The sequence below is a fragment of the Marmota flaviventris genome, chromosome 2 (assembly GCF_047511675.1).
Source record: "Marmota flaviventris isolate mMarFla1 chromosome 2, mMarFla1.hap1, whole genome shotgun sequence".
Classification (NCBI taxonomy): domain Eukaryota; kingdom Metazoa; phylum Chordata; class Mammalia; order Rodentia; family Sciuridae; genus Marmota; species Marmota flaviventris.
In genome coordinates this window covers 203,277,358-203,301,560 of record NC_092499.1, presented here as the reverse complement: position 1 = coordinate 203,301,560, position 24,203 = coordinate 203,277,358, and the positions used below count along the sequence as shown (strand labels likewise).

Here is a 24,203-nt window from a genome sequence, read left to right as displayed (position 1 = left end):
GTCCCTTGAAAAGAGGTGGACATCAAATCTGCTGACAGCTCCTCTGCCCTGCCCCAGAGCAGTGCAGGACAGCCTGCTCCAGGGGGAGCAGGGCAGAGGGTGCTGGGCAAAAAGGAGGCCCCAGGGAAGGAGATCTATCTTGTAACTCTGTACCCCAACTAACAATTTCCAGCCCACACTAGTTTTGTGGAATTCAAAATGCTTGTGGAATGTAAAAAGGGGGCATTAAAAACTTTTAGAAGTCGGCTTTAATTGTAAAAGTAATATATGCACATGATTAAAAATATTTCAATAGTACTGAGACCCAAAATTAAAACCCAGTCTCCTCTCTGGGGAGTTTCCTCCCCGGGAGAAGGGTGATGTGAGCAGAAGACAGCGATACTCCATTCTCTTAGAGGAGACTAGTGTCTCTTGCCTGCCTCCTGTGGGGGCTCCTGTCAACTCTACCTCCCCACCAGCTCCCACAGGGAGATTCACTCCTCGGCCAGCTTCATTCATTCATTCATTCATTCCCCATCACCCCTGACTTGACATCAGCAGAAACCTAGGCTCCGGGGAAAGCTGGGCGCTGGCTGCTGGCCTAGGACCATCACGCACAGCGCTGGAAAGGTTGATCCAATGGTCAGATACCCCAATAAAGCTACATGGCCCTGACGGAGGTCACAGGGCCAGCTGGAGAGAGGCCCGATCTTGCCCGCCAGCCGGGGGGAAGGGGTGGAGGAGGTCAGGGTCCTGCACACCTAGGCTTCTCTGCACTCCCCCGCCGCACCTGCCGGACTAGTCCGTGCGCCCCCGAACGTGCCTCAGTTTATCCCACTGTCCACAGACGCCTCCCGTCCTGCGGACGGCACGTCGGCCACTCGGCCCCGGCCCGGCCCACCGCCGCGAGGGCCCCGAGCCCGATCTAGCAGGCGGGTCGGTGGGCCCCCTCCCCGTCGCGGAGCGCGGCAGGAATACCGCGAGAGTTCGCCCCCTCCCCCCGCAGTAAAACTGTCAAAGGTGGGAGGGGCGGGAGCGCGCATGTGCGCAGCGGCGCGCAGCCTGCGCTGCCCGGACCCGCGCCCGCGCCCCGGCCCGGCCCGGCCGCAGCCCGCTGGGCGCCGCAGGTAAGCGCCGCCCGCCGCCGCCCGCCGCCCGCCGCCCGCCGCCCCGCGCCGCCGCCGCTGCCCCGCGCCGCCGCCGCCGCCTGCGCGGAAAAAGTCGCCATTTTGGTTCGCCGCCTGCGCCCCCGCCCCCCCCCCCCCCGCCGCGGCCGCCCTTCCGGCCAGGCCGAGGCCAGCGCCCGCGCCCGGCGAGTGACAGGTGGGTGGCGGCCGCTCCCGCAGCGCGCCCAGGCCGCCCTCACCTGGCCGGGCCGCGCCGCCGGCCGCCGGCCTCCGCGGAGGGCCCCGCCACCCGCCGCGGCCCCGTCAGCAAGCCCCCCGGAGTCCTGCACCGGCAGCGGCCCTCGGCGGAGGGGTCGCGCGGCCGCGGCCAGGCCCCCAGCGCTGGCTCCCGCCCGGGTTTAGAAAGACTGGAAGGGAGGCCGCCTGCAGCCAGGCCTCGGGTCGGAGGGATGACTCATGCCGCTGTCTTCCTTTGAAATTTCAAAGTGAGGACTCCCTGAGAAGTTTGTTGACTGACCTCACACCCTCCCTCCCCCCAGGCCCAGGACCCAGGCTGCCATCACCCTTGGCAGTGGGCAGTGACTGTCCTGACCTCCGACCTCAGCCCTCCCAGACACAGCAGCCCCTTCCCATGCCCTCTGATCTGAATTGATCAGAAATTGTTGGAGAAGGGCTCCCCTGCTCACACCTTGCCCCCTGGTACCGCCCACTTCTGTGGCTCAGGTGTCTCTGTGGGAGGACCTGACAGGGCCTGGTGACTCCTGGAACAGGCCCCTGGAAGCCCAGCCTTGGACAACAGGGTTCTCCCTGGCAAGTGTCTTGGTGGGCTCTGGAGCCTGGGCCTCTGCTGCTAATGCTGGCCTTGTTTAACTGAAGTGGGCTGAGGTCTGTTGAGCAGGGAGAGCAGAGGTCAGCTAGACAGTGGTCAGTGACTCAGGGGCTGAACAGGAACCCTGCATCAAGGCTGAGAAGGGGGCCAGACATGATGGTCAGGAAACCCAGGGACCAGAAGGAGATGCCAGTGGCCCTCAGTCTGCCCACCAGAGAGAGGTTGCTTGTGGTTAAGGAGGGCCCTGGCGTCCCTTGGCACTCACCTAGACTATTTTGTATATCTGGGGAGAAGGATCTAGGGTGCCCACCTGGGTAGGTTGGCTTTGCATGGGGTGTGAGTGGGCAGGGGTGAGGACCCCGAAGGGAAAGATACCCTCAAGGTGCTGGGGCTTGGCAGCCTGTGAGCCAGCAGCTGTTGCTGGTGCCATAAATGGCCCTTAGGAGGGATGTGGTCAGCCTCCTTCCTCCTGCACAGGCCACCTCTCCTGGGGACACGCCCTGCCCGATGCCTGATCCTCAGCACACTTTGGGACTGTGAGTCTGATATTGAGAGGGATCCTGTCCAAACTGGTGAGGGTCTCCACACAGTTTGTGCCTTCTGGGTTGTCTGGGGAGAACTTGTGCAGCCCCTCCCCTGAGTCAGAAGCCCTATTACTTGTTTCTGTGTGATAAATCAGGAGGGCAAGCTTCCTGGCCAGAGTGAGCCTATTGGTGGGTAGGCTTCAGGGCAACCCCTCTGTAAGTTCTGAATTGGGCTCATTGGACCTCAGGTCTGTGTACTTGCCCTGCAGAAATGACTGATCCCTTCTGTGTTGGAGGAGGCCGCCGGCTCCAGGGGTCCAGCAGAAGTGGACCTGGGAAGGGTGGCAGCCGGAAGGAGGTCCGACTTCCCATGCTACAGGACTCACCAAAGCTGGGTGAGGAGCCAGGGCCAAAATCACTTCCAGAGGGTCACTCTCTGAGTACCCAAGGGCGTTCTGGGGTAGAGGCTGTTTTGGACATAATTTGTGCCTGGGTTCTTGTCCTAGGCTGGCAGGGCCCCTGCCCCCAAGCCTTGGCATTGGTGAACCCAGGCTCATTGCACATCTGCCCCCCTTGTGCCAGCCACAGTGCAGTCCCTGAACCTTAGTGCCCCGTATGCTACAGGGATGCCTGTGGTCCACAGTGGACAGACAGTATCTGGCCAGGCTCCTCTCTGCTTTGACCCAGGAAGTCCAGCCAGCGACCGGACAGAGGGGAAGAAAAAGGGGCGGCCCAAGGCCGAGAACCAGGCCCTGCGAGACATTCCTGTGAGTTACCTGAGGCAGGGGTGGGGCTCATGATGGGTCTGCCTGTAGAGGTCACTGACCTACACTAATCTCCCCTCTGCACCTCCCCTGTCAGCTCTGAGTTTCAGGATGTAGGCTGAGGCCCTTACCTCTGATAGCTGTGAGGGCCCAATGAGCCATGCTAGTAGCCCCAGCACAGATCTGGAGCTGGGCTTGAATTCTTGTTGCAGTCTGGAGGTTGAGGGGTTGTGCTGCCTCTGTGCCCTGTAGCCTGGGGAGGGTTCTGAGTCTGGGGCTTGGAGGGCTGAGGCCTAGGTGGATGAGAAGCAGCAGTCCAGCCATTCTCTACGCTCAGCTGTCACTCATGAACCAGTGGAAAGATGAATTCAAAGCTCACTCCAGGGTGAAGTGTCCCAACTCAGGGTGCTGGCTGGAATTTCCCAGCATCTACGGACTCAAGTACCATTACCAGCGCTGCCAAGGGGTAAGGGGCTATGGGTCAGGGAGGAGGTGGCCTAGGGGTGTGCCTGGGCAGAGGTCCCGGGGCCCCATCCCACACCTGCCCTCCCTGCCCAGGGCGCCATCTCAGATAGGCTGGCTTTCCCTTGCCCCTTCTGCGAGGCTGCATTCACCTCAAAGACCCAGCTGGAGAAACACCGGATTTGGAATCACATGGACCGTCCCCTGCCAGCCCCCAAGCCTGGCCCAGTCAGCCGACCAGTCTCCATCAGCCGGCCTGTTGGGGTCAGCAAGCCCATTGGAGTGAGCAAGCCTGTCACTATGGGCAAGCCTGTGGGAGTCAGCAGACCCATTGGCATCAGCAAGCCGGTCACAGTCAGCAGACCCGTGCCAGTCACTAGGCCCATGCCGGTCACCAAGCCTGTCACAGTCAGCAGGCCTATGCCAGTCACCAAGGCCATGCCAGTCACTAGGCCTGTGCCAGTCACCAAGCCTATCCCAGTCACCAAGTTGGTAACAATTACAAAACCTGTGCCGGTCAGCAAGCCAGTGCCAGTCAGCAGGCCCGTTGTGGTCAGCAAGCCAGTGCCGGTCAGCAGGCCCATTGCCATCAGCAGACATACACCAACCTGCAAAATGGTGCTGCTGACCAAGTCTGAGAACAAAGCACCTCGTGCTGCTGGGAAGAGCAGCAGTAAGAAAAGGTACAGGAGCTCACACCTAAGTATCCTTATGCATACCTAGGGTCCAGGCCACGGCTGGCCACCTGGCCTCACCTACCTCCTCTGCAGGGCCGCAGACAGCCTGGACATCTGCCCTATCCCACCAAAGCAGTCCAGGCCAGAGAATGGGGAGTTCAGCCCATCTACCACGGACCAGAGCTTGGCCTTACAGCTGAGTACAGATCCCAGCAGTAGTTCCCTGCTGCTGGGTGGGAGACCCTCAGTGGGCAGGGAGGCAGTGCGGCCTGCAGGCCCTGTGTCCCCACCTGAGGAGGACCCCGAGCGCACAAAGCATAGTAAGATGAGAGCCCTGAGGAAAGTCGGGAGGTAGGTGGGGCTCTGGCTCCAGATGGTCATTTGACAGATGTTGATCCTTGTTTTCTCTCCCCCGAGTCAGGAAGGAAACAGAAAACACCCAAGAAATTCACAGGGGAGCAACCGTCCATCTCAGGGACCTTTGGACTCAAAGGTGAGACCCCACCTGCAGGGCACCTCTGAGATTGGGTGCCTCCACACCTGTGCCTGCACCTAGCCCACACTTCCCTGCCCACTTATCTGTGCACACAGGCCTGGCCAAAGCCGAGGATAAGGCTCGAGTTCACCGCTCCAAGAAGCAGGAGGGGCTGGGTCCTGAGGATGTGCGGAAGAAGGTGCAGGCCACCCCTGTCATTGTCAGCAAGGAGGCACCAACTCCTGTGACCCACTCAGCCCCAGGTGGGGCTGCCGGCCAGGGCCCAGGGCAGGTCTCAACTGTGGGGTGGATTCCATGGTTCAGGCACAGGGGCTGATTGTGGAGCCTGGGTGCTACTGCTACCCCTGGCATCCAGGAGCCTCCACAAACCTCTGAGGCCCCAGTCCTGCCCCACAGGTGGTCCTGAGGAGCAGTGGCAGAGAGCTATCCATGAACGGGGGGAGGCCATCTGCCCTACCTGCAATGTGGTCACCCGGAAGACCCTTGTGGGGCTCAAGAAACACATGGAGGTGTGTCAGAAGGTAGGTTGCCTGGGAGACACTGGGAGTGGGGGTTCCTTAGCCATGGCCAGCTTCTTATTGCCAGGCTGTGTCTGTAGCTGCAGGATGCACTCAAGTGCCAGCACTGCCGGAAGCAATTCAAATCCAAGGCTGGTCTCAACTACCACACCATGGCCGAGCACAGTGCCAAGGTATGCTGCCAGGACCCCAGGGCCTGTCTCACCCTGACCACTGACAACTAACCCCACCCTGCTGCTCCCCCTTGCCTGACCTTGGACCCAGGGGTCCCAACACCTGAGCTCACCCTGTTCTCAGCCTGCTGCTGCTGAGGCTTCTGAGGGCGGGGAGCAGGAGGAACGAGAGCGGCTGCGCAAGGTGCTGAAGCAGATGGGGCGGCTGCGCTGCCCCCAGGAGGTCAGTGTGGGGAGCATGTGTGCACGTGGGACTTGGAGCCTCTCTGGCTGCCTATTGACCACTGGCCTGGATCCCCAGGGCTGCGGGGCTGCCTTCTCCAGCCTCATGGGCTATCAGTACCACCAGCGGCGCTGTGGGAAACCGCCTTGTGAGGTAGACAGCCCTTCCTTCCCCTGCGCCCACTGCGGCAAGACTTACCGCTCCAAGGCTGGTCATGACTACCATGTGCGATCAGAGCACTCGGCCCCGGTGAGTGGCCTGTGGTCTTCATGCTCCCATGGCTCTCCAGTGGTCTGTGCTGTAACACAGTACTCCTTCCTGCCACCTGATGGGTGTGATCCCCACTCTCCTTGTAAGTCACTTACATCCCAATGGACTGGAGGGTGGGCACCAGGAACTCCTGTGTCCCATCTTCCTTGGGATGCCTGTGTTATCCCTGTCCCCCACACACTTGTATGCACCCTGGGTCCCTGTGTCTTCAGGGGCCACATGTGGCCCACATCTCATGCTGACTCTGACCTGCCATCTCTGGCTGTCCTGCTTCTGCGGCTTATCCTGGCTACCATGTGACCCTGCTCTCCAGCCTCCCGAGGAGCCCATGGAAAAGACCCCTGAGGCTGAGGACTTGCTGGGTGTGGAGCGGACCCCAAGTGGTCGCATCCGCCGCACCTCGGCCCAGGTGGCCGTGTTCCACCTGCAGGAGATTGCAGAGGATGAGCTGGCACGGGACTGGACCAAGCGACGCATGAAGGATGATCTTGTGCCTGAGACTGCACGGGTGAGCTGCCTACCCACATGTGGATGGGGTATGGGCCTTCTTCCCTGAGATCTTCCCCAAGCCCCTGGCCTCCTTGTCTCTGGGCAGGACATGCCTCAATCCAGAGTCCCTGGTGACAGCCATGCCCCTGTCTACTGATCCCAACTCTGGAAGGGACATTGAGTTGCTGCTGAGGCATACATACAGTCTCAGAGCCTGGGTGCCTCTGGGCCTGGACTCACCTGCACTGTACCTGGCTTTACAGCTCAACTACACGCGGCCAGGCCTCCCCACACTCAACCCCCAGCTACTGGAGGCATGGAAGAATGAAGTCAAAGCAAATGGCCACGTAAACTGCCCTAACGATGTGAGCGGGGCGGGCTGAGTGGGTGGGCATGGGAGGTCCAAGACAGGGCAGGTGTGGCCTTCAGGGAGTGGCAGAGGCTGAGACCGAGATCTTTTAGGAGGCAGCCCTCAAAATGACCAGCCTTGCTTCTGATTCTGAGCTCCCACAGGATTCTCACTTAAGACCCCATTAGCAGAGGGGCCTCAGGCCCTACATGCCCAGCCTAAACCCCAGGACTCTTGGAGTCAGGTCCTTCCACATGCCCCAGAGAGAGGCTCCGAGCTCCCTGAGGCCGAGGCAGGTGCACCTTTGTGTGGGAGACTCCCCACCGGCCTCCCCCCCATGGCTGTCTCCCACTGCAGTGCTGTGAAGCCATCTACTCCAGTGTGTCTGGTCTCAAGGCCCATCTGGCCAGCTGCAGCAAGGTCAGTCCTGGGGGCTCCCTGTGGCCCAGAGGGTGCTCAGCATTCCCACCTTTCTCCTGCCAGGGGTCCCTCCACATTAGTGTGAGAACCTTCCCTGCTCCCATTGCATGAGCCCAGAGACAGGCTGATATAGACAGTTGGTTCAGAACCCCTCCCTGCCTCTACCCCAGCCATAGGACGGTCAGTCCCCAGCCTTGTCCTCAGCTCCTTGTCTATGTGGGTATGTGTGGGAGGTCAACCTGACCTGGGCACACTATCTTGGGAAAGGACCCTCAGCAAAGGTTTGTGACCCTTCCCCAAGACACCTGCTCTTCCCATCCTCAACTCCCCGGTAGCAGGAGCCAGTTAATGGTCCTGCTGCAGGGTACCCTTACAGGTTCCTGAAACAGCTGCAGATTCGCCAGCTGTCCCTGCCCCTTTAGTGGTGAGATAAGGGCTTGAGCCAGGTGTGGGCTTTGGGCCCTTAAGAGCCAGGGACTGCACTGCCTTGCTTTACAGGGGGACCACCTGGTAGGGAAGTACCGCTGTCTGCTGTGTCCCAAAGAGTTCAGCTCTGAAAGTGGCGTCAAGTACCATATCCTCAAGACCCATGCAGAGGTGCGGGAGCAACCACTGGGCCAGAGCTGGGGGAGGCCCAGGAAGGGTAGGGCCAGAGCTGGGTGGTGGAAACGGGATGGCCTAGGAGTGTCTATTTAAGCAAGTGGCCAGCATTGAGAAGTCTGGCAGTTTCTCCTCATAGGGTATCCAACTCCCCCAGAAAAGCTGAGAAGCTGGGTCCTGCCTGGCAGCCTGAGCAGGAGCTGCTTGTGGGTGGGAACCCTGCCCTCAGCCCTCTCTGCAGCTGCCTACCTGGCCTGAGGGTGACTGGGTCTCCAGTGTGAGCAGGGTCCCAGGTCTTCGTTGGGGCTTTTCTCTCCCCAGAACTGGTTCCGGACCTCAGCAGACCCACCTCCCAAACACAGGAGCCAGGGTCCCTTGATATCCAGGAAAGAGAAACGAAGTCTGGCGGGAGGAAAGAAACGGGGCCGCAAGCCTAAGGAGCGGCCTCCTGAGGAGCCCATGCCCAAGCTCCTCCACCGCCGGGACGACTGGCCCTTGGGAGGCAGGGACAAGGGGTCTCGGGGCTCCACTGGGCGGAAGGTGGGAGCCAGCAAGGCACCCTAAAAGTGGACCCCACACTGGCTGCCAAGCCCCACTCTGTTCAGGGTGGGGGAGCCACTCTGGACCTCCTGTCCTCCATCCTCACCCCCATCCATCTGTCCAGTGGAGGTGGTGAGCCATTGTCTCCTCCGCGAAGGTGGCCCTCCCTTGTTCAGGGCACACCTGGGTGGAGCTCCACAAGGGTGCCAGGGGCAGCAGCAGAAGTACAAAGGGTGGGGCAGCCTCCCTGTGAGGACGCTCAGGGGCCTGGCAGCATCTGGGGCTTTGGCACCCAGGGGCTGCAGTGCACAGCAGTCAGATGTTCTTTGGCCCCTGTCTCTGCTTCCTCAGATCCAGCTGGGTCCCCACCCTGGCTCCCATGACTGGGGCATCCCTGGTGACCTGTGGCTGTGGGCCAACGAGAGCACCTGGGCATCCCTGGCTGCCACCACCTGGGCCTTGCCTCCACCCAACACTGGAACTCCAGTGCCCCAGCTACCTCCCAGGACAGACCCCGTCCAGCCACTGCCATGCTGACCTGACAGCCACCTGCCCACCCTCGTCCACCCTCCAGTTCCTCTGCTTCTGTTTTCTACCTCTCTGGGCCTGGCCCCATCCTCTGTCTGTCATTCCTGCTGCATTTCAGGCCCCAAACCACTGGTCCTTGTCCTCAAGTTGGAGGGACAGCTTCCTGTCTGCTCTGCCCAGACATGTGGAGGACCAGAGGCTTGTGTACTCTGCTTCCTGCCTCCAGCCTCTGTCACTTCAAGCCAAGGTCACAGCCTGAGGGGGCTAGGGGCTTCTGGGTTCAGGGCCAGGTGGAAAGGGCCCAGCTCCGAAGGTGAGCCCCATGGAGAATATCCTCTGCCAGGTGGGGTCAGCCCAGAGGCAGAGCTCCTATAGAAACCCTCCTCCCCTTTACCTGCTCCTGTACATCTGGTGGCATGGGATACAGGAACCAAAGGCCAGTGGGAGAGGGGGGCTTGGACTAGGTGGCAGCTCTAGGGCTGTGAGGAATCTGAAGATGGCAGGATCTGCAGGTAGGGCAGGGGTCAGTCAGGAGTCCTAGGGCACCTGGAGGGGGAGCCCCACTTGCAGCCTCTGTGTAGGGAGGAAGATGCTCAGAGACATATGGATGGAGGCTGTTTACCAGTGGGGGCAGGGAGGGCTGAGGGCATACCCTTGCTGATCCTGGACGATGTGAATTTTGATATTTGCCTGTGTGCGTGTCTCCTGGGTGTAGTGGATGCCAGTCTTGTTGCTGTGACAAGTAACAACCTTTTTTTAAATTCTGTTTTTTATACAAAAATTCACAACAATCTGACATTTTGGTGCTAAGGGTTTCCTGGTGCCGAAGGTGGGGCTGGGTTGGCCCAGGGCTGTGCTGTGGCTCCTCTGCTGCTCAGGGGACAGGGAGGAGGGTTTCCAGCTGGGTTGTCCTACCCTGCAGTAGAGAGACCAGTTCCATGGGGCTTTGGGGATGGGAAAACTGACTGGGCAGGCCTGGCCTGATGTGTTGGGAGGGGTGGAGAGAATAGACTCCCCCAGCCTCACACACCTGGACCTGGTCTGAGGATGGTGGCCTAGGTGGAGATGAGTGTGGGCAAGGATCAGAGGAGAATCTGGGACTCTGGGGCAGTGTGCTTTCCAGGGCACCTGAGTGCACCCATGGAGGGCCAAGTGCGCTTGGCCCTGTTTCCATGGTGGAGGAGGTTGGGCTCCAGCAGGGTGGCCTCCTGCCCAGCCTCTCAGGTATTTGGCACTTGGGGGGAAGGAGGCCAGGCTCTTTTTTTTTTTTGGGGGGGGGGTTGAGTTTCCAGGACACCCCTGAAGTCCACAGGTGGCCCTGGTGTAGAAGTGGGCCTGGGTGACAATGTTTAGCACTTTAACCCCTGTGTCTTGAAATGAACAAGGGGGCTGCTGCTGGAGTAGCTACTGGTTGGGAGCCTGCCCTCCCTCCCTCCTTTCCTTCCCTCTCATCCACCCACACTAACTAGAGAGGGGCAGTGGCAAGCTGGTCTGCAAAGCCTTCCTCCAAAGGGTGTAGGGCCCTGGGCCCGGTGCATCAGGGTCTGCCCACCTCCCACTCTGGCTCACACATGACAAAGTGACCACTGGCCTCCACAGCAGCCTCAGTGGGAGGAATCAGAATGGCAGACCCCAGGGTGTGGTAAACATGGAGCTTGGTGGACCAAGCCCTGGGTCCTTGGCAAAATGTGAGTTAGGGTCTCTGCAGATCTACCTCTGGTTCAGTGCACGCCCTTTCCTGAGAACAGGAAGATGCCCCAGGAGCTGACACTTCCCACAGAAATAGGATGCACTTTACTCAATTCTTTGCAGGCAGACGGGGGTGCATCCTGAGTGGCTGGAGCCTTTCTGTCCCTCTGGTGGTTCTGAGGGAGGCCCTGGAAGGGGAGGGCTTTCCTTGTAAGCCCCTGCCGGCTAGACTCTACTAGCTTGCCCTGGAAGTCTAGGGTTCAGGAGGGCCGTGGGTCACCCTTCTGCCTGGTGGCCATGCGTCCTAAACTTCGGGTTTCTCGGTTTGGTTTTTAATGAGGTTCTCAGCACACAAGTGCATTTCGAAAGACAGGTTCCAGCTATCACTTGTAACCATATATATACATATATATATTCTATCTACAAAATGTTTATTTGCAAGATGTTTTGACGGTGAGCTCGGGCCCTGCCCGCCTTGTGACCATCTGTCCCCAACCTCGTCCCTGCCCCGTCCCCTGGCGAGTGGCGCGGGGACGCGCCATCAACTGTATGTATTAAAAATGACTGTATCAAATAAATGTTTATTGATTTTTTTCCAGGGCTTTTGTGTGGATGAGTTTGTGCCGAGACGCGGTCCTCTCCCGTGCGTGCGCGCCCAGAGACGCGCGGCCTTGTGGGGCTCGTAGTCCGCCCTCACTGGCTCCGGGGCACGCGCTGCCGGCCACCGCCAAGTCTCCGGGCGCCATGGCTGCGCCACCGGCCTCCGCGGACGCCGCCCCCTCGTCCCCGCCGCCTCCTGCGGCCCCGGACGCGCCCGGAGCCTGCGCGGGAGGACAGAGCGAGACCGCGTGCGAGGACCGGTAGGCGCAGGGCCGGGCGGGGGCACGCTGCAGCCCCCACCCCTCCGCGGCATCGTCGAGGCCCCGGGCCCAGCCCACCTCGGGCTCAGGTCCGCTGAGTGGGCGCATGCCCTCCACGCCCCCGACGGCCTGTCGGCACCTCCTTCCCTGGAGGAGCGGCCGGGTGGTCTGCTGGCGGCCTCAGGGGCAGGAGCGGACGGAGGACAGGAGGGTCGCGGGAGATGGGCCTTGGTTTGCACCCCGCGAGGCCTGGGTTCGCGGCGCTCCGGGGCCGTGTGCCCGCGCGACCTTCCGAGTTAGTCACGTTCGGGTTCGGGCTCCGGCCGGCTCTGCCGCCCAGTGGCCCTCGGACTGATTCTGAGGGTGAGGTGCGGTGGTGCATTCCGACCGCCGGGCATGTGTGGGGCCTTCGAGGGGTCCGGGAGCAATAAAGGGGGCGGTGGGCTGCGGGGGAGCCCGTCAGCATCCGGCTGATCGCCCCCGCAGCGCCTCGGGGTCGTGGCCGCCAGGGGGCGGTGGTCGCGCGCGCGACTGCGCGCCTCGCCTCTTCCGGGTCTGATCGCGTCCCTCGGAGTCCCAGAACGCTTTCCGGGTGGGGGCGAGTAGGAGCGTGGAGTACCTGGAGCCAGAGTGTTGGCTCGGGCTCTGGCGAACGAGCAGAGCCCTTTCAGAGCAGCCGGTCGTAGGCCCACACCATCCCAGCGGGCAGTGACCTGGAGCTTGCTTGGCTTCGGTCCATCAGGACTTGAGTCTGTGACGCTCACTGATTCAGAGGTCACTGGGTAACCAGGAGCAGAAAGGCCATGCATAGCCAGATAGGCTCCAAGTCCACACAGACTGTTCTGGGCACCAGGCCCTCGTGATGTCTCAACACAGACACTGTCCTCGTGCGGGTCACCATGGGCACAGGGCCATAGCAGTGGGGGTCTCAGGCTGACCTGTGCATTTCCTGTCCGGCCAGGGACTTTTCCTTCTGCTCTCCCAGTACGTTTCCCCACTGTCCCTGCACTGGTCCCTATGTCTATTTAACCCCTCCTCTCTGTCTTCAGTGCCTGCTGTCGTGCTGGTGCAGGGACTGTCCTTAGGGGCTACCTGAGTGATGGATACCAGCTGGTTGTGGGCAGTGGAGGGATGCTGATTGCATCTGCTTAGAACTGCAAGAAAGCAGGGTCTGCTGGAAAGGGTTTCAGGGTAGGAGATGTAAGCCTCGGTCCTCCCACCCGCCCCAGACCCTGAGGGGTAGATCCTCCTGACTGCTTCCAGCTGCCCCTCATTCGTGCTGTGTACTGGGGAATGAACTGTATCACCAAACCTTCTTATTTTTTTTGAGACAGATTCTCAAATGCCCACACTGTCCCAGGAGAAACTTGTGATCCATCCTCTGCCTCAGCCTCCTGAATAGCTGGGATTACAGGCATTAGCCCACCACTCCGGCTTTGGATGTTGGCTGGGGATGCTCAGTATGGTGCAGTCTTGCTCTCTAGTCTCTGCACATGTCTGTTTATTTCCATGTGCCATCACTTGTGGGGTCGTTATTGTGGATGAGGTACCTGCTTTGGTCTCAGGAATCCCAGAGCATAACTGCTGCCATCCTGGAGGAGATCACTGAGGCCTGCCCCTTCCTGGTGGGGGGTGAAGGGGTCTGAGCCATGCCCCACTATGCCGTGACCCAAAGTGGACCCTCTCCCAGAGAAATGAGGGGTGCTCTGAGGTGACTGGACACCCTTCGGCACCCCCTGCTTCAGACGGCCCTGACACTGGAAACAGGAGGAAACTGGGCAAAAAGGTACTTGGCCAGCTGGGCTCCAAATGTGGCTACTGATCAACAGCATCAGTGCCCCTGTTGGTGGTGCTAGGAATGGGTGTTCTCTGGTCCATTCTAGCCCTGGGGAGACAGTTTGGGAGTGGGGTTCCAGCACCCTAAGCTGGAGCAAAGGCAGAGGCTGCTGGGAGTCGAGGTTGGTGAGCCAGAATGAAGGCTGCCTCTTCTGTCAATAGCAGCACATCTAGGCTCTGGCCTCCCTTTCCTAGGTCAACAGTACCAGCTTCCCATGAGTTTGTCGCCTGGCTTCTTACCCAGCCCGTGGATCTTGCTCAGCTAAGGCACCCAGGAACATCCAGGCTGACCAGCCTGGGTCCCCTCTGTTGCTTAGACATCCAAGCGAGATAATGATCCCCAGGAGTCCCACTCTTCATTGCCCAAGACAGCTGAGGCTCCCTGAGTGAGGCCTGGTGCAGACAGCCTGCCACCTGGGAGCATCATTAGAAGGGGCAAGCTCTGAGGACACACCCGATGGCTGTTCCTTCTCCAGTTGCCTCTGGAGGGGTGGGTTATCTGGGTGGCCAGGAGGGATTGGCACATATAACCACCCACCGGGAGAGCTGGGCAGCAGAACCTCTCTGAACAGACCCCTTAAGCCAGTAAGAGATTTCTACTGTCCATGCTTGCTGAGGGTGGGGCCAGGCCTGCCTCTTCTCTTGCTGTTGTGGACAGGAGGTGGCTATGTTCCCTGATGAGCCTTGAGTGGCCCAGGGACTTTCTGGACCTCTGTGAGGTGGGGGCGGGGCTGTTATTCTTAGATCCGGCTAGAGGGTAGGGTTTCCTATCTGTTCATGCTCATAGGAGGCACCTTGGGGCCAAGGGTGGGGTGCCGAGCTCAGCACTGACACTGAGGTCAGCTGGCCAGGAGGGGTCTCAAGTCTCCCTGTTCTGTTGTGTATGGGGGTGGGGCCAGGGTACTGGAGCACAGTGATTCTCAGCAAGCCTCGGCTGGTGAGTGGGCCAGCCTGTGCTCAGAAGGGCAGCTCACACCCACAGCTGGCCTGGATCTTGCAGGCCACACTAGGCAAAGCTGTGCTATTAATATCTGGCACAGGATCCCTAGCTGGGTGATCCTCTTATGACTGTGGCCTTGGCCTCAGAGGCCAGTGGCAAGTGTGTTCCCTCAGTACAGAGGGGCTCCTGGGCCCCCAGTGCTGTGCACCTCCCCCTGCATACAGCAGCCCCACTGCCAGCCAGGGGCCCAGCCCCACCCAGGTCTTTATCTGCTGTGCTGCTCACAGGAGTGGTTCTACTCACAGAGGGCCAGTGCAGGTGGCCAGAGAGCCAGAGCTGTTCTGGGCACTGCTGTGGTGCTGAGGTGGTGATGCCTCCCTAACTGCCAGCGCCTAAGCCATATACACACCGGGAGCACACCCTCTGGGACCTGGTCGACCATGAGCAGTCCCCCAGCTTACCCTGGCATCAGGATCTCAGGGTGCTGGGCAGAAGGCAGGTGAGTTGCAGAGGAATCCCTGCTGGTGAGGAGTACCCAGCTTCACGGTGGTGCTGATCACTCCAGACTCCTGTGCAGTGCATCTCTGAGTAGCAGGCAGCAGGCAGGCTGGCAGGCACTCTGGGGAGCTGGGCCAGGCTCAGGCCACAGGGAGTTTCACTTGGGGCTGTGGGTTGTGTGTGTCTCCTCTGGGTCGTGGCTCAGTCCTTTGGGTTGAGAATAATTTTCCTCGTTGTGGCCAGAAGTACCCTTATCCATCTGTGGATAGGAAATGAGGTGTTTTGTGCAAATTTCTCTTTTCAGGGTTACACGTTTTGAGAAATGGGTGAATTTTTGCCGCTGGCTCTGGGACAGAGATTAGCTCTGGGAGGGCCGAGGCTTGGTGCAGATAGCCTTGTGGCCTTTGTCTCCAGTGAGGCAAGGTGCATTTCTGGTAAAGTCCCCCCTGGCCTCCTTGCAACTAGGCACTCTGCCCAACAGAAGGGTCTGCAACAGGCTCAGCAGTGATAGCCTTGGAAAGGATTTGTGGTGGTGGTGGCGGTCACTTCAGTGGGGTGAGGAAGTCACTGATAGGAGGACCAAAAGGTCTCCAGGAAGGCCTGCATATTGAGATCCAGCAGAGCCTCAAGCGCTGGCTGCCTCTGCTCAGTATCTATGGGAGTTGGTCCTGGCTTTGTGAATGGGCGTGCTTGCCGCTGGAATCCAGGGCATGGCTGTGGGGCAGCCCTGGGAGATTCCTGCACGAGGCCCTACTCTCTCACAAATTGCATTTTCTGTTAAAGAGTTTCAGTGGAGGTTGAAGGCACAGGGCGATTCCTTTGGAGTGTGATGTGGGCAGCCCCAGGGGTGAGCCTCACAAACCTATTTGTTTACTGTTGGTGGATTAGTGTGCCCAGGTGAGCAAACAGCTGTCTGCCCTCTGTCCAGGGACCTTAGGATGTCACTACAAGTCCTGTCTTCCTTTAAGCCAAGAGCTATTTGGCAAGCCTGACTGGGGGTGCAGACAGCAGCCCCAGGGCACGTCATGTCCTAGGCTGTGCCCCCCACATGTGTCCCACAGCAATGCTGTGGGCACCTGCTCCCATGCCAGTGCATGGTAGAGCAGCACTGTCCCTGGGACCTCTCACCCAGTCTCTGTGGTACCTGGCTGTATTGTTTGTGCTAAGCCTCAGAGCTGTCTCCAGAGCTGCAGGAGCAAGGCTGAGCACCTCTGCCTGGCTAATCATTCCCTGGGCTCACTCCTGAGCTCTCCTAACAATGGTGGTGTAGAAACAGGTGGCCCTGTCTGTCCCCAAGGACAAGCACAGCGCTCTCCTTGTCAAACACAGATAGGAAGCTTTCCTGCTGCTAGAGCTGCCATAGGACCTGTTAGGGATTAGGCTTTGGCTCCTTTCTTCCATGGCCTCCACGCCTGTGCACGCCAATGCCCCTGCCTGGCTTGGGTCATTGCTGGTGCTCTGAGAGGTACACTACCACTGAGGTGTGCCCTAGCCCTTTCTGTTTGGGGTCTCACTAAGTTGCCCAGGCAGGCCGGGACCTCACAATCCCCTTGCCTTGACCTCCTGGACCACTGGAATGACAGGCCTGTGCCACTGTGTCCTGCTCATGGTTTGGATTTTGAAAGCATGGCACATGTGCTTATAAAACATTCAAGAAGAACACGCAGAAGTCCCTGTTCCAGATTTTGGTCCCCAGATGGATCCTGGTTGAAATTGGCACGTCTGACATGTAAGCCTTTTGCTCACAGGCTCCTCACGTGGGTGGGCTGTGACATGCTAGGCCAAGCCACTAACCCCTCTTGGACAGCCTGAGAGATGGTGCTAGGGCCACTCTGACCACTTGGTCTCCCCATTCAGGCAGTGGCCAGGAGGGCCTTCACAGCCTGTGTCATGTCCCCCACGCCCAGCATCTTCACACCAGGCTCTGCTTCTCAGGACAAACTGAGCAGTGTCACAGGCCATGCATTCACAGGGAGCCTCCACAGAAGAGGTCTCAGGGTTGAGGCTACAGCCAGAAACTGCACCCCTTTTGGGATACAGGCCAACTGTGCAGGTGGCAGGGATCTGAGAGCTGGCCTGGCATGCGTGATGTGGTGTGGACACAAGCACAGGTCTGAGCCTTTTTCGGGTTAGATTTCCACCTGGTAGTCTCTGTGGGCCTCCTGTTTTACACAGATGGCTCATGGGGTAAGCCCACGTAGGTAGCCTTTGCTGGATTCTGGAAGTTTCTGTCTTAAGGACCCAGGAGGGATCACAGAACAAGTTGGTTCCCTAGGCCTCCTAGCTGGGATCTCCCCTCTCGTTGTCCATCCTGCACCCTGACAGTCAGAGAGGCCAGGCCAGGGTGCCACTCTGCCCAGAGCCCTGTGTCTGTCCTTACCTCTGCCCAGGCTCTACCCTCCTCTGCAAGGAGACAGTGACTGGGCTGCCCAGAGAGAGCACTGGGCTGGGGAGGGGGGCATGGTCCTCAGGGGGTTCTTGCTTGTCCACAAGTGCCTACCTTGCATCACCTGAGGAAGGGCCCTGCCTGGCCCAGTCCACACAGGGGAGGAGCACAGCCTGAGATGGGGACTCTCCTCTCTCCTCATCACTGCAACATCCCTCTGTTCTTGTTGTGTGAACCAAGGTCCCATGCCCCTATGAGCTCTGTGGCCCACTGTAGGTGGGCTTCTTGGACAGTACCCAGTCCAGGCTTGACCTGGGTTGCGCCTACCGGAGCCCCCTTGGGTGTGACCAGGCACCAAGGAGACCAGCAGCCCCAGGTCAAGGCTAAACCACATTGTCTTTATAGCAGCAATGCAGGGTCCCTGGACAGGCTTCTCCCCACCGTGGGCACCAGGCGCTCACCCCGGAAGCGCACCACCAGCCAGTGCAAGTCGGAGCCACCCCTGCTGCGCACCAGCAAGCGCACCATCTACACGGCAGGGCGGCCACCCTGGTACAATGAGCATGGCACACAGTCCAAGGAGGCCTTTGCCATCGGTAGGAGTGGTGTGGGCAGCCCCTCGGGACCACCTGTGGGGTCAGCCAGATGTCCTGAGCACGGCTCTCGGCTCCCCTGGCAGGCCTGGGAGGTGGCAGTGCCTCGGGGAAGACCACCGTGGCCAGGATGATCATTGAGGCTCTGGATGTGCCCTGGGTGGTCTTGCTGTCCATGGACTCCTTCTACAAGGTGAGGCCCTGCTCAGCTCCTGGAGTGCCCTTCTCCCTCTCTCCCCTCCCCTGCACATGCAGGCCTTTGGTCCCTAGGCCCCAGCATGCTGTCCCCTGGGGCTGTGGGCAGGGGTCTTCTGTGGCCTCCTTGACAGGTGCTGACCCAGCAGCAGCAGGAGCAGGCCGCCCACAACGACTTCAACTTTGACCACCCCGACGCCTTTGACTTCGACCTCATCATCTCCACCCTCAAGAAGCTGAAGCAGGGCCGGAGCGTCCAAGTGCCCATCTATGACTTCACCACCCACAGCCGGAAGAAGGACTGGGTAGGTAGGGGCTCAGGACTGCAGATGGGCTGCAGAGGCAGAAGCTGGCTTGAAACTCCCTGGTTCCTTTGCAGAAAACGCTCTATGGTGCAAATGTCATCATCTTCGAGGGTATCATGGCCTTCGCTGACAAGACGCTGCTGGAGGTGAGACATCCCTGTGCCGCAGATGCATCCTCCAGCAAAGCCTGCCCTGTCCCCAGGCCTCCCCTGCTGAAAGGAGAGGCTTGGGTGCCCCCAACATGGTACAGTTTGCTCTCTCCCGCTGGTTAGCATGGGTGTGGCTGCTGGGGACAGTGCTCCCTCCCCGACCTGCCAACCCTCAGCTGTGCATTGGCTTCCTCATTCCTTGCTGGAGGTGAGGACCTAAGGCAGTAAGTCTGAGGGACTTTGCTGCAGGTCTCAGATACTGGTGCAGGCCCAGAGGACCCCACTGTTGCTCCCAGCAACCCCTAGCCCTCACAGAGCTCCTTCAGGGTCCACACCCAGAACCCATCAGGCCCTCATCCCCGTATCATGTAGATGTCACACTGCCCAGCCCAGCTCCTGCCCACTTTCACACACTCCCTGCGCACATGCTCCTGCCACACTCCTCGCAAGGCTCAAGACATGCCCATGGGGGCTGGCCCTGGACCTGACCCACATACTAGGAGGCCTTGTGCAGGAGCTGCTCCGTGGGGCCATGTGACCCTGCTGATCACAGACCTCAGCGTGCCATCCCTGTCTAGCTCCTGGACATGAGAATCTTTGTGGACACGGACTCCGACATCCGCTTAGTGCGGCGGCTGCGCCGGGACATCAGTGAACGAGGCCGGGACATCGAGGGTGTCATCAAGCAGTACCACAAGTTTGTCAAGCCTGCCTTTGACCAATACATCCAGCCCACCATGCGCCTGGCAGACATTGTGGTGCCCAGAGGTGAGCCTGCCAGGACGCTGGCACATGCACTGTGGTGCCCAGAGGTGGGCCTGCCAGGACGCTGGCACGTGCACTGTGGTGCCCAGAGGTGGGCCTGCCAGGACGCTGGCACGTGCACTGTGGTGCCCAGAGGTGGGCCTGCCAGGACGCTGGCACGTGCACTGTGGTGCCCAGAGGTGAGCCTGCCAGGACGCTGGCACGTGCACTGTGGTGCCCAGAGGTGAGCCTGCCAGGACGCTGGCACGTGCACTGTGGTGCCCAGAGGTGAGCCTGCCAGGACGCTGGCACGTGCACTGTGGTGCCCAGAGGTGGGCCTGCCAGGACGCTGGCACGTGCACTGTGGTGCCCAGAGGTGGGCCTGCCAGGACGCTGGCACGTGCACTGTGGTGCCCAGAGGTGGGCCTGCCAGGACGCTGGCACGTGCACTGTGGTGCCCAGAGGTGGGCCTGCCAGGACGCTGGCACGTGCACTGTGGTGCCCAGAGGTGGGCCTGCCAGGACGCTGGCACGTGCACTGTGGTGCCCAGAGGTGGGCCTGCCAGGACGCTGGCACGTGCACTGTGGTGCCCAGAGGTGGGCCTGCCAGGACGCTGGCACGTGCACTGTGGTGCCCAGAGGTGGGCCTGCCAGGACGCTGGCACGTGCACTGTGGTGCCCAGAGGTGGGCCTGCCAGGACGCTGGCACGTGAGCCTGCCTGAGCCGCCCTCCTTCGCCGCAGGGAGTGGGAACGCGGTGGCCATTGACCTGATCGTGCAGCATGTGCACAGCCAGCTGGAGGAGGTAAGTCTCAGGTAGTGTCCCTGCTTCTGCTTGCCCCACCCTCCACGTCCACTTGAGTGTCCCCAGCTTGCTTCATCTGCCTGTTCACACAGCCCCAGCCCCAGCCCCAGCCCTTTGTTCTGGGAATGGGCACAGGAACTCAGGGCCCAGCTGCCACATGCTCCCAGCCGGACGTTGGCCTGGCATAGAAGGGCTCCTGTCCCTCCCAACCCTGCAGGATGGCAAAGGAGACCCACTGTCTTGCTGGCCTAAGGCCACAGGGTTTCAGCACTGAGGAGTCCGATGTCTGGCCAGGAGCTCTTCTCCTTCATGGTAGCTAACCCTGGGAGTGATGTCCTCACCAGAAATCCCTTGTTGGAGCATTCTATGGCTGGGTCCCTCACAGGCTGTCAGAGGCCTGTGGCCTGCAGGACGGAGCCCAGGGCCCCTGGCTTAAACTGCCCAGCCCAGAACCACAGGTGTCACCCAAGTGTTCCCCAGGTTAGAAGCATTAGCAGCTCACCTCCCAAACCTGGCAGCTTCTGAGCAGTCTCCCCATGGGGCTGCAGCATGTCCTGTCCTGGGTGGGGTGGTCTGGCACCTGCCCTGGTCACTGACGCGTCACCGTTCCCTTGTGTCTCCTTGTGTTGCTGCCACAGCGTGAACTCAGCGTCAGGTAAGACCCCATAGCTGTCTGCACACATGGAGGCATTTCCAACATCCACAGGGCGCTCCAGGTCTGGGCTGTTACCAAGCCAGGCCAGTGGGCAGCCCCTCCCCATGCAGAGGAGTGGATTAGCCCCAGCCCTGCTTCTGCTTCCCATTGCTGACAGATAAGGACACTGAGACACAGAGAGGTTAAGTAACTTGCCCAAGATCACATAGCACCTAGGCTGAACAGAAATCGTGGAGAATTCTCTGCAAGTGGGGTTGTCTGTGGGGTTCAGCCCCAGAGAGCACAGCTGTTCTCCTGACCTAGCCCTGCCAGGTCTCCAGGAATGTGGCCATGGATGTGTTCCCAGCAGCCTGGGGTCTGGGTCTGCCTCCAGGGCTACTGTACCATGGCGTAGGGGATTCTCGCTGGGGTGGTGTGAGGGCTCGGCCCTGCCCTCCCTGCCTCCCTGCCTGGGCCCTGCTCTGCCCTATAGCTGCCCTGCAGCACACCTGTGGTGGGCTAAGGCTGTGTCCCCCACCCTGTCTACCCAGTGGGCAGGCAGACGCCAGCACCTGCCCCTGATGTGTCACCACGAGGGACCTGCCCTCCTCCCAGGCTTTCTTTGGAGGTGGGGAGCTCTGGCCGAGCCACCTCGGGAGCCTCAGTCAGAGCGTTGGAAATGCCTCTGGGCCCACCCTGTGCCGCTTCCTTTCCCTGCATGAGTCTCCGCTTGGTCTCCCAGACAGGTGCTGCAGGCCTTCCCTCAGGTCCCTCTAGGAGCCTTTATTCTGAGAAAAAAAGTTTCCAGGTGTGGCCAGCTCCATTTTCCGCTCTCTGGTCTGCCAAGGAAGTGGTGGCCAGTGGCCCTAGTGTCTCCTCCTGTCCAGGAAGCGGCTGGTGGGCAGGGGAAGGCCCGCAGGCCAGCCACAGGGCCCTCCCACCCAGAGGGTGGGTGCCGCAGCCCTGCTGCGCCTCCTCTTCCCCCTGGCCAGCTGGTGGCCGTGCTGTACCGTCTGCAGAGATGCCACTGCCCTCCCAACTAAGAGGTCTTCTCTCTTCTTTCCTCTGTGTAACCGTTTCCTGCCTTGTCCCTCCCTGAACACTCTTCACTGGCAAGCAGAGGGAGCTGCGCTGGGATATGTGAGCAGAGAGCTCGGGTTGTGCTCGCTGTGTGCTGCCCCGCTGTCCGCTCGCCTGCCCGCAGGACCCTCACCACACCCGCCCCAGCTGCCTCCTCCAGGCCCGCGCCCTGAGCCCCACCATCCCTTCCTCCTCCCCAGACTCCTCCCTTCTATCCTGCCTTGGTCCCCCACACCCCAGTGTCACCTTCCCCTGCCCCGCCCACTCCTCCCTCCCACTTCCTGCCACCAGCACCCCTTCTCCTGTTCTACCGGCCCCACCTCTCCCAGTGCCCCTCGTGTACCCCCGTCCTTCCCTCCCCCTTCTGCCTCTCTCATGCCCACCCCCAGGCACGGCCTCAGGTGGGGCAGGCGGCAGCACTGGGCAACACTTGGGGATGGGCCTGGGCAGGGTTTGACCCCTCAGCCTGGTCATTACTCCAGGCAGAGGTCAGGAGCTGCCCGTTCTGGGGGCTGAGCCCTACCTGCAGGTGAGCCCCATCCTGCCGGCCCTTCTGTTCCCTCCAAGCCTAGGAGGGCGCCTCACATCGGGCCCTGCTCTTCCTCCGTAGACCAGACACTGCGTCTCTGCTCCCCTCCAGGAGCTGCACCTCCTGTGGAGTTGGGGTGGGAGGTCTCCCCCCGACAGCCATAGCCAGGCAGCCTGCTCTCACCCTGCGCACCCCGCTGTCCCCACTGCTTCACCCCCATGGTGACGCACAGCCGTCCTGTGGGGAGACGGTGCTCTAGAATGAGATGCCTTCATTCTTGAGTGCCCCCAATCTGTTTGTGTCCCCAGGGCGGCCCTGGCCTCAGCGCACCAGTGCCACCCACTTCCCCAAACGCTGAGCGTCCTCAAGAGCACCCCGCAAGTGCGCGGTATGCACACCATCATCAGGTGAGGGCCGGCTGGAGGGGCAGGGTGGGAGAGAGGTGGGGTGGGATCCCCCTAAGCCCCCACTGAGCACACCCACCCCACCCGACAGGGACAGGGAGACTAGTCGGGACGAGTTCATCTTCTACTCCAAGAGACTGATGCGGCTGCTCATCGAGCATGCGCTTTCCTTCCTGCCCTTCCAGGTAGGCAGGGATCGAGTTGGGGGAGAGGGGGTGGGGCCTCTGTGAGGGCCACGTCCAGACACACCCCCTCTGTACAGGACTGTGTGGTGCAGACCCCACAGGGGCAGGACTACGCAGGCAAGTGCTATGCGGGAAAGCAGGTATGTGCACCCTGGGAGGGCGATACCTTGGCTGGGCTGGGTGTCCCATTGGCTCAGCCCTCCCTCCCCTAGATCACTGGAGTATCCATCCTGCGTGCTGGGGAGACCATGGAGCCTGCTCTGCGTGCTGTGTGCAAAGACGTGCGCATTGGCACCATCCTCATCCAGACCAACCAGCTCACGGGGGAGCCCGAGGTGCGGGACTGGGGAGGCATGGGAGTTACAGGATGGCCAGCCCAGGGAAAGGCCACGTGGCACCCCAGAGCCTGGTGGGCAGGCACTGCTGACGTCATGGCCTCCCACAGCTCCACTATCTTCGGCTGCCCAAGGACATCAGTGACGACCACGTGATCCTGATGGACTGTACGGTGTCTACTGGCGCTGCGGCCATGATGGCCGTCCGTGTCCTCCTGGTACGTGGGTCCTGAATGGGCTGCAGGCAGGCCCCTGTGCAGTTGGTATTTACCTGGCCCTTGGCTTGGCAGGACCACGATGTGCCCGAGGACAAGATCTTCTTGCTGTCACTGCTGATGGCGGAGATGGGTGTCCACTCCGTGGCCTATGCTTTCCCACGAGTGAGAATCATCACCACAGCTGTGGACAAGCGGGTCAATGACCTTTTCCGCATCATCCCAGGCATAGGTGAGCCGCCAGCCTATTCAGTGGTGTGTGTGAGCAAGGCTGGTCTCCCCAGGAGGCTCCATACTGGGCTGCTTCTTTCTCCAGGGAACTTTGGGGATCGCTACTTTGGGACAGATGCGGTCCCTGATGGCAGCGACGAGGAAGAGGTGGCTTCCACTGGTTAGCTGCCCAGGCTGACCCACCCTGTCCCCACCCAACCTCCTCCTGCCTCCTGGTGTGGGTACGAGGAGGTTAATTTAATTTCAAAAAATGATACCAATAAAAAACATCTACACATTTTGTAAAATAAAGCTTTAGAAAATGAAGGTGTGACTGGTTAGCTGGGGTACAGGGGTGGTATCCTGGCTGGGACCTGGGCTTGGGCAGTCTCTCTCAGGGCTGTAGGTGTTGCCCACCCCAGCACCCAAGTTATAAAGCCACCACCGATAAGTCAAGGGCCCCTGGCTTCTCCAGAGCAGGACTAGGCCTGCTCCCAGCCTTGCACCCAGCCTCCCTTGTAGTTGGGGATCATTTCCTGAGGGAGAGGAGGGCAGCACTGGGACTGCAGCTTCTGGCTGTGCTAGATAGGGCCCCTAGAGCCACAGCTTAGTGGCTACCTGGCCTGGACCCAGGGAGAGGACAG

At 60.5% G+C, this 24,203-nt stretch overlaps 2 protein-coding genes across 7 annotated transcripts; both read left to right on the top strand.

Annotated features, from left to right (window-relative positions):
• Positions 1-1,502: 1,502 nt before the first annotated feature.
• On the top strand, positions 1,503-11,257 carry Znf512b (zinc finger protein 512B). Its single transcript, XM_027954250.2, has 17 exons — positions 1,503-2,507; positions 2,729-2,854; positions 3,084-3,226; positions 3,561-3,689; positions 3,782-4,368; positions 4,456-4,682; positions 4,784-4,855; positions 4,954-5,100; positions 5,255-5,379; positions 5,457-5,549; positions 5,674-5,772; positions 5,851-6,021; positions 6,356-6,550; positions 6,795-6,896; positions 7,238-7,300; positions 7,799-7,897; positions 8,222-11,257. The coding sequence occupies exons 1-17, from the start codon at positions 2,384-2,386 to the stop codon at positions 8,462-8,464; spliced, it is 2,745 nt and encodes a 914-aa protein (XP_027810051.2). The 5' UTR covers positions 1,503-2,383; the 3' UTR covers positions 8,465-11,257.
• A 99-nt stretch (positions 11,258-11,356) lies between these two features.
• On the top strand, positions 11,357-23,886 carry Uckl1 (uridine-cytidine kinase 1 like 1). 6 transcript variants are annotated; one of them, XM_027954129.2, is made up of 15 exons: positions 11,357-11,517; positions 17,586-17,773; positions 17,857-17,963; positions 18,100-18,270; positions 18,345-18,416; positions 18,998-19,187; positions 19,906-19,967; positions 21,722-21,741; positions 22,519-22,617; positions 22,706-22,799; positions 22,877-22,939; positions 23,012-23,134; positions 23,245-23,352; positions 23,425-23,581; positions 23,666-23,886. In XM_027954129.2, the coding sequence occupies exons 1-15, from the start codon at positions 11,402-11,404 to the stop codon at positions 23,743-23,745; spliced, it is 1,650 nt and encodes a 549-aa protein (XP_027809930.1). In that variant the 5' UTR covers positions 11,357-11,401; the 3' UTR covers positions 23,746-23,886. The 6 variants fall into 6 exon arrangements, with proteins under 6 accessions (XP_027809930.1, XP_027809931.1, XP_027809935.1 ...); XM_027954130.2 differs by lacking the exon at positions 21,722-21,741 and adding an exon at positions 20,606-20,622; XM_027954134.2 differs by having other exon boundaries at positions 17,583-17,773.
• The last annotated feature ends 317 nt before the right edge of the window (positions 23,887-24,203 follow it).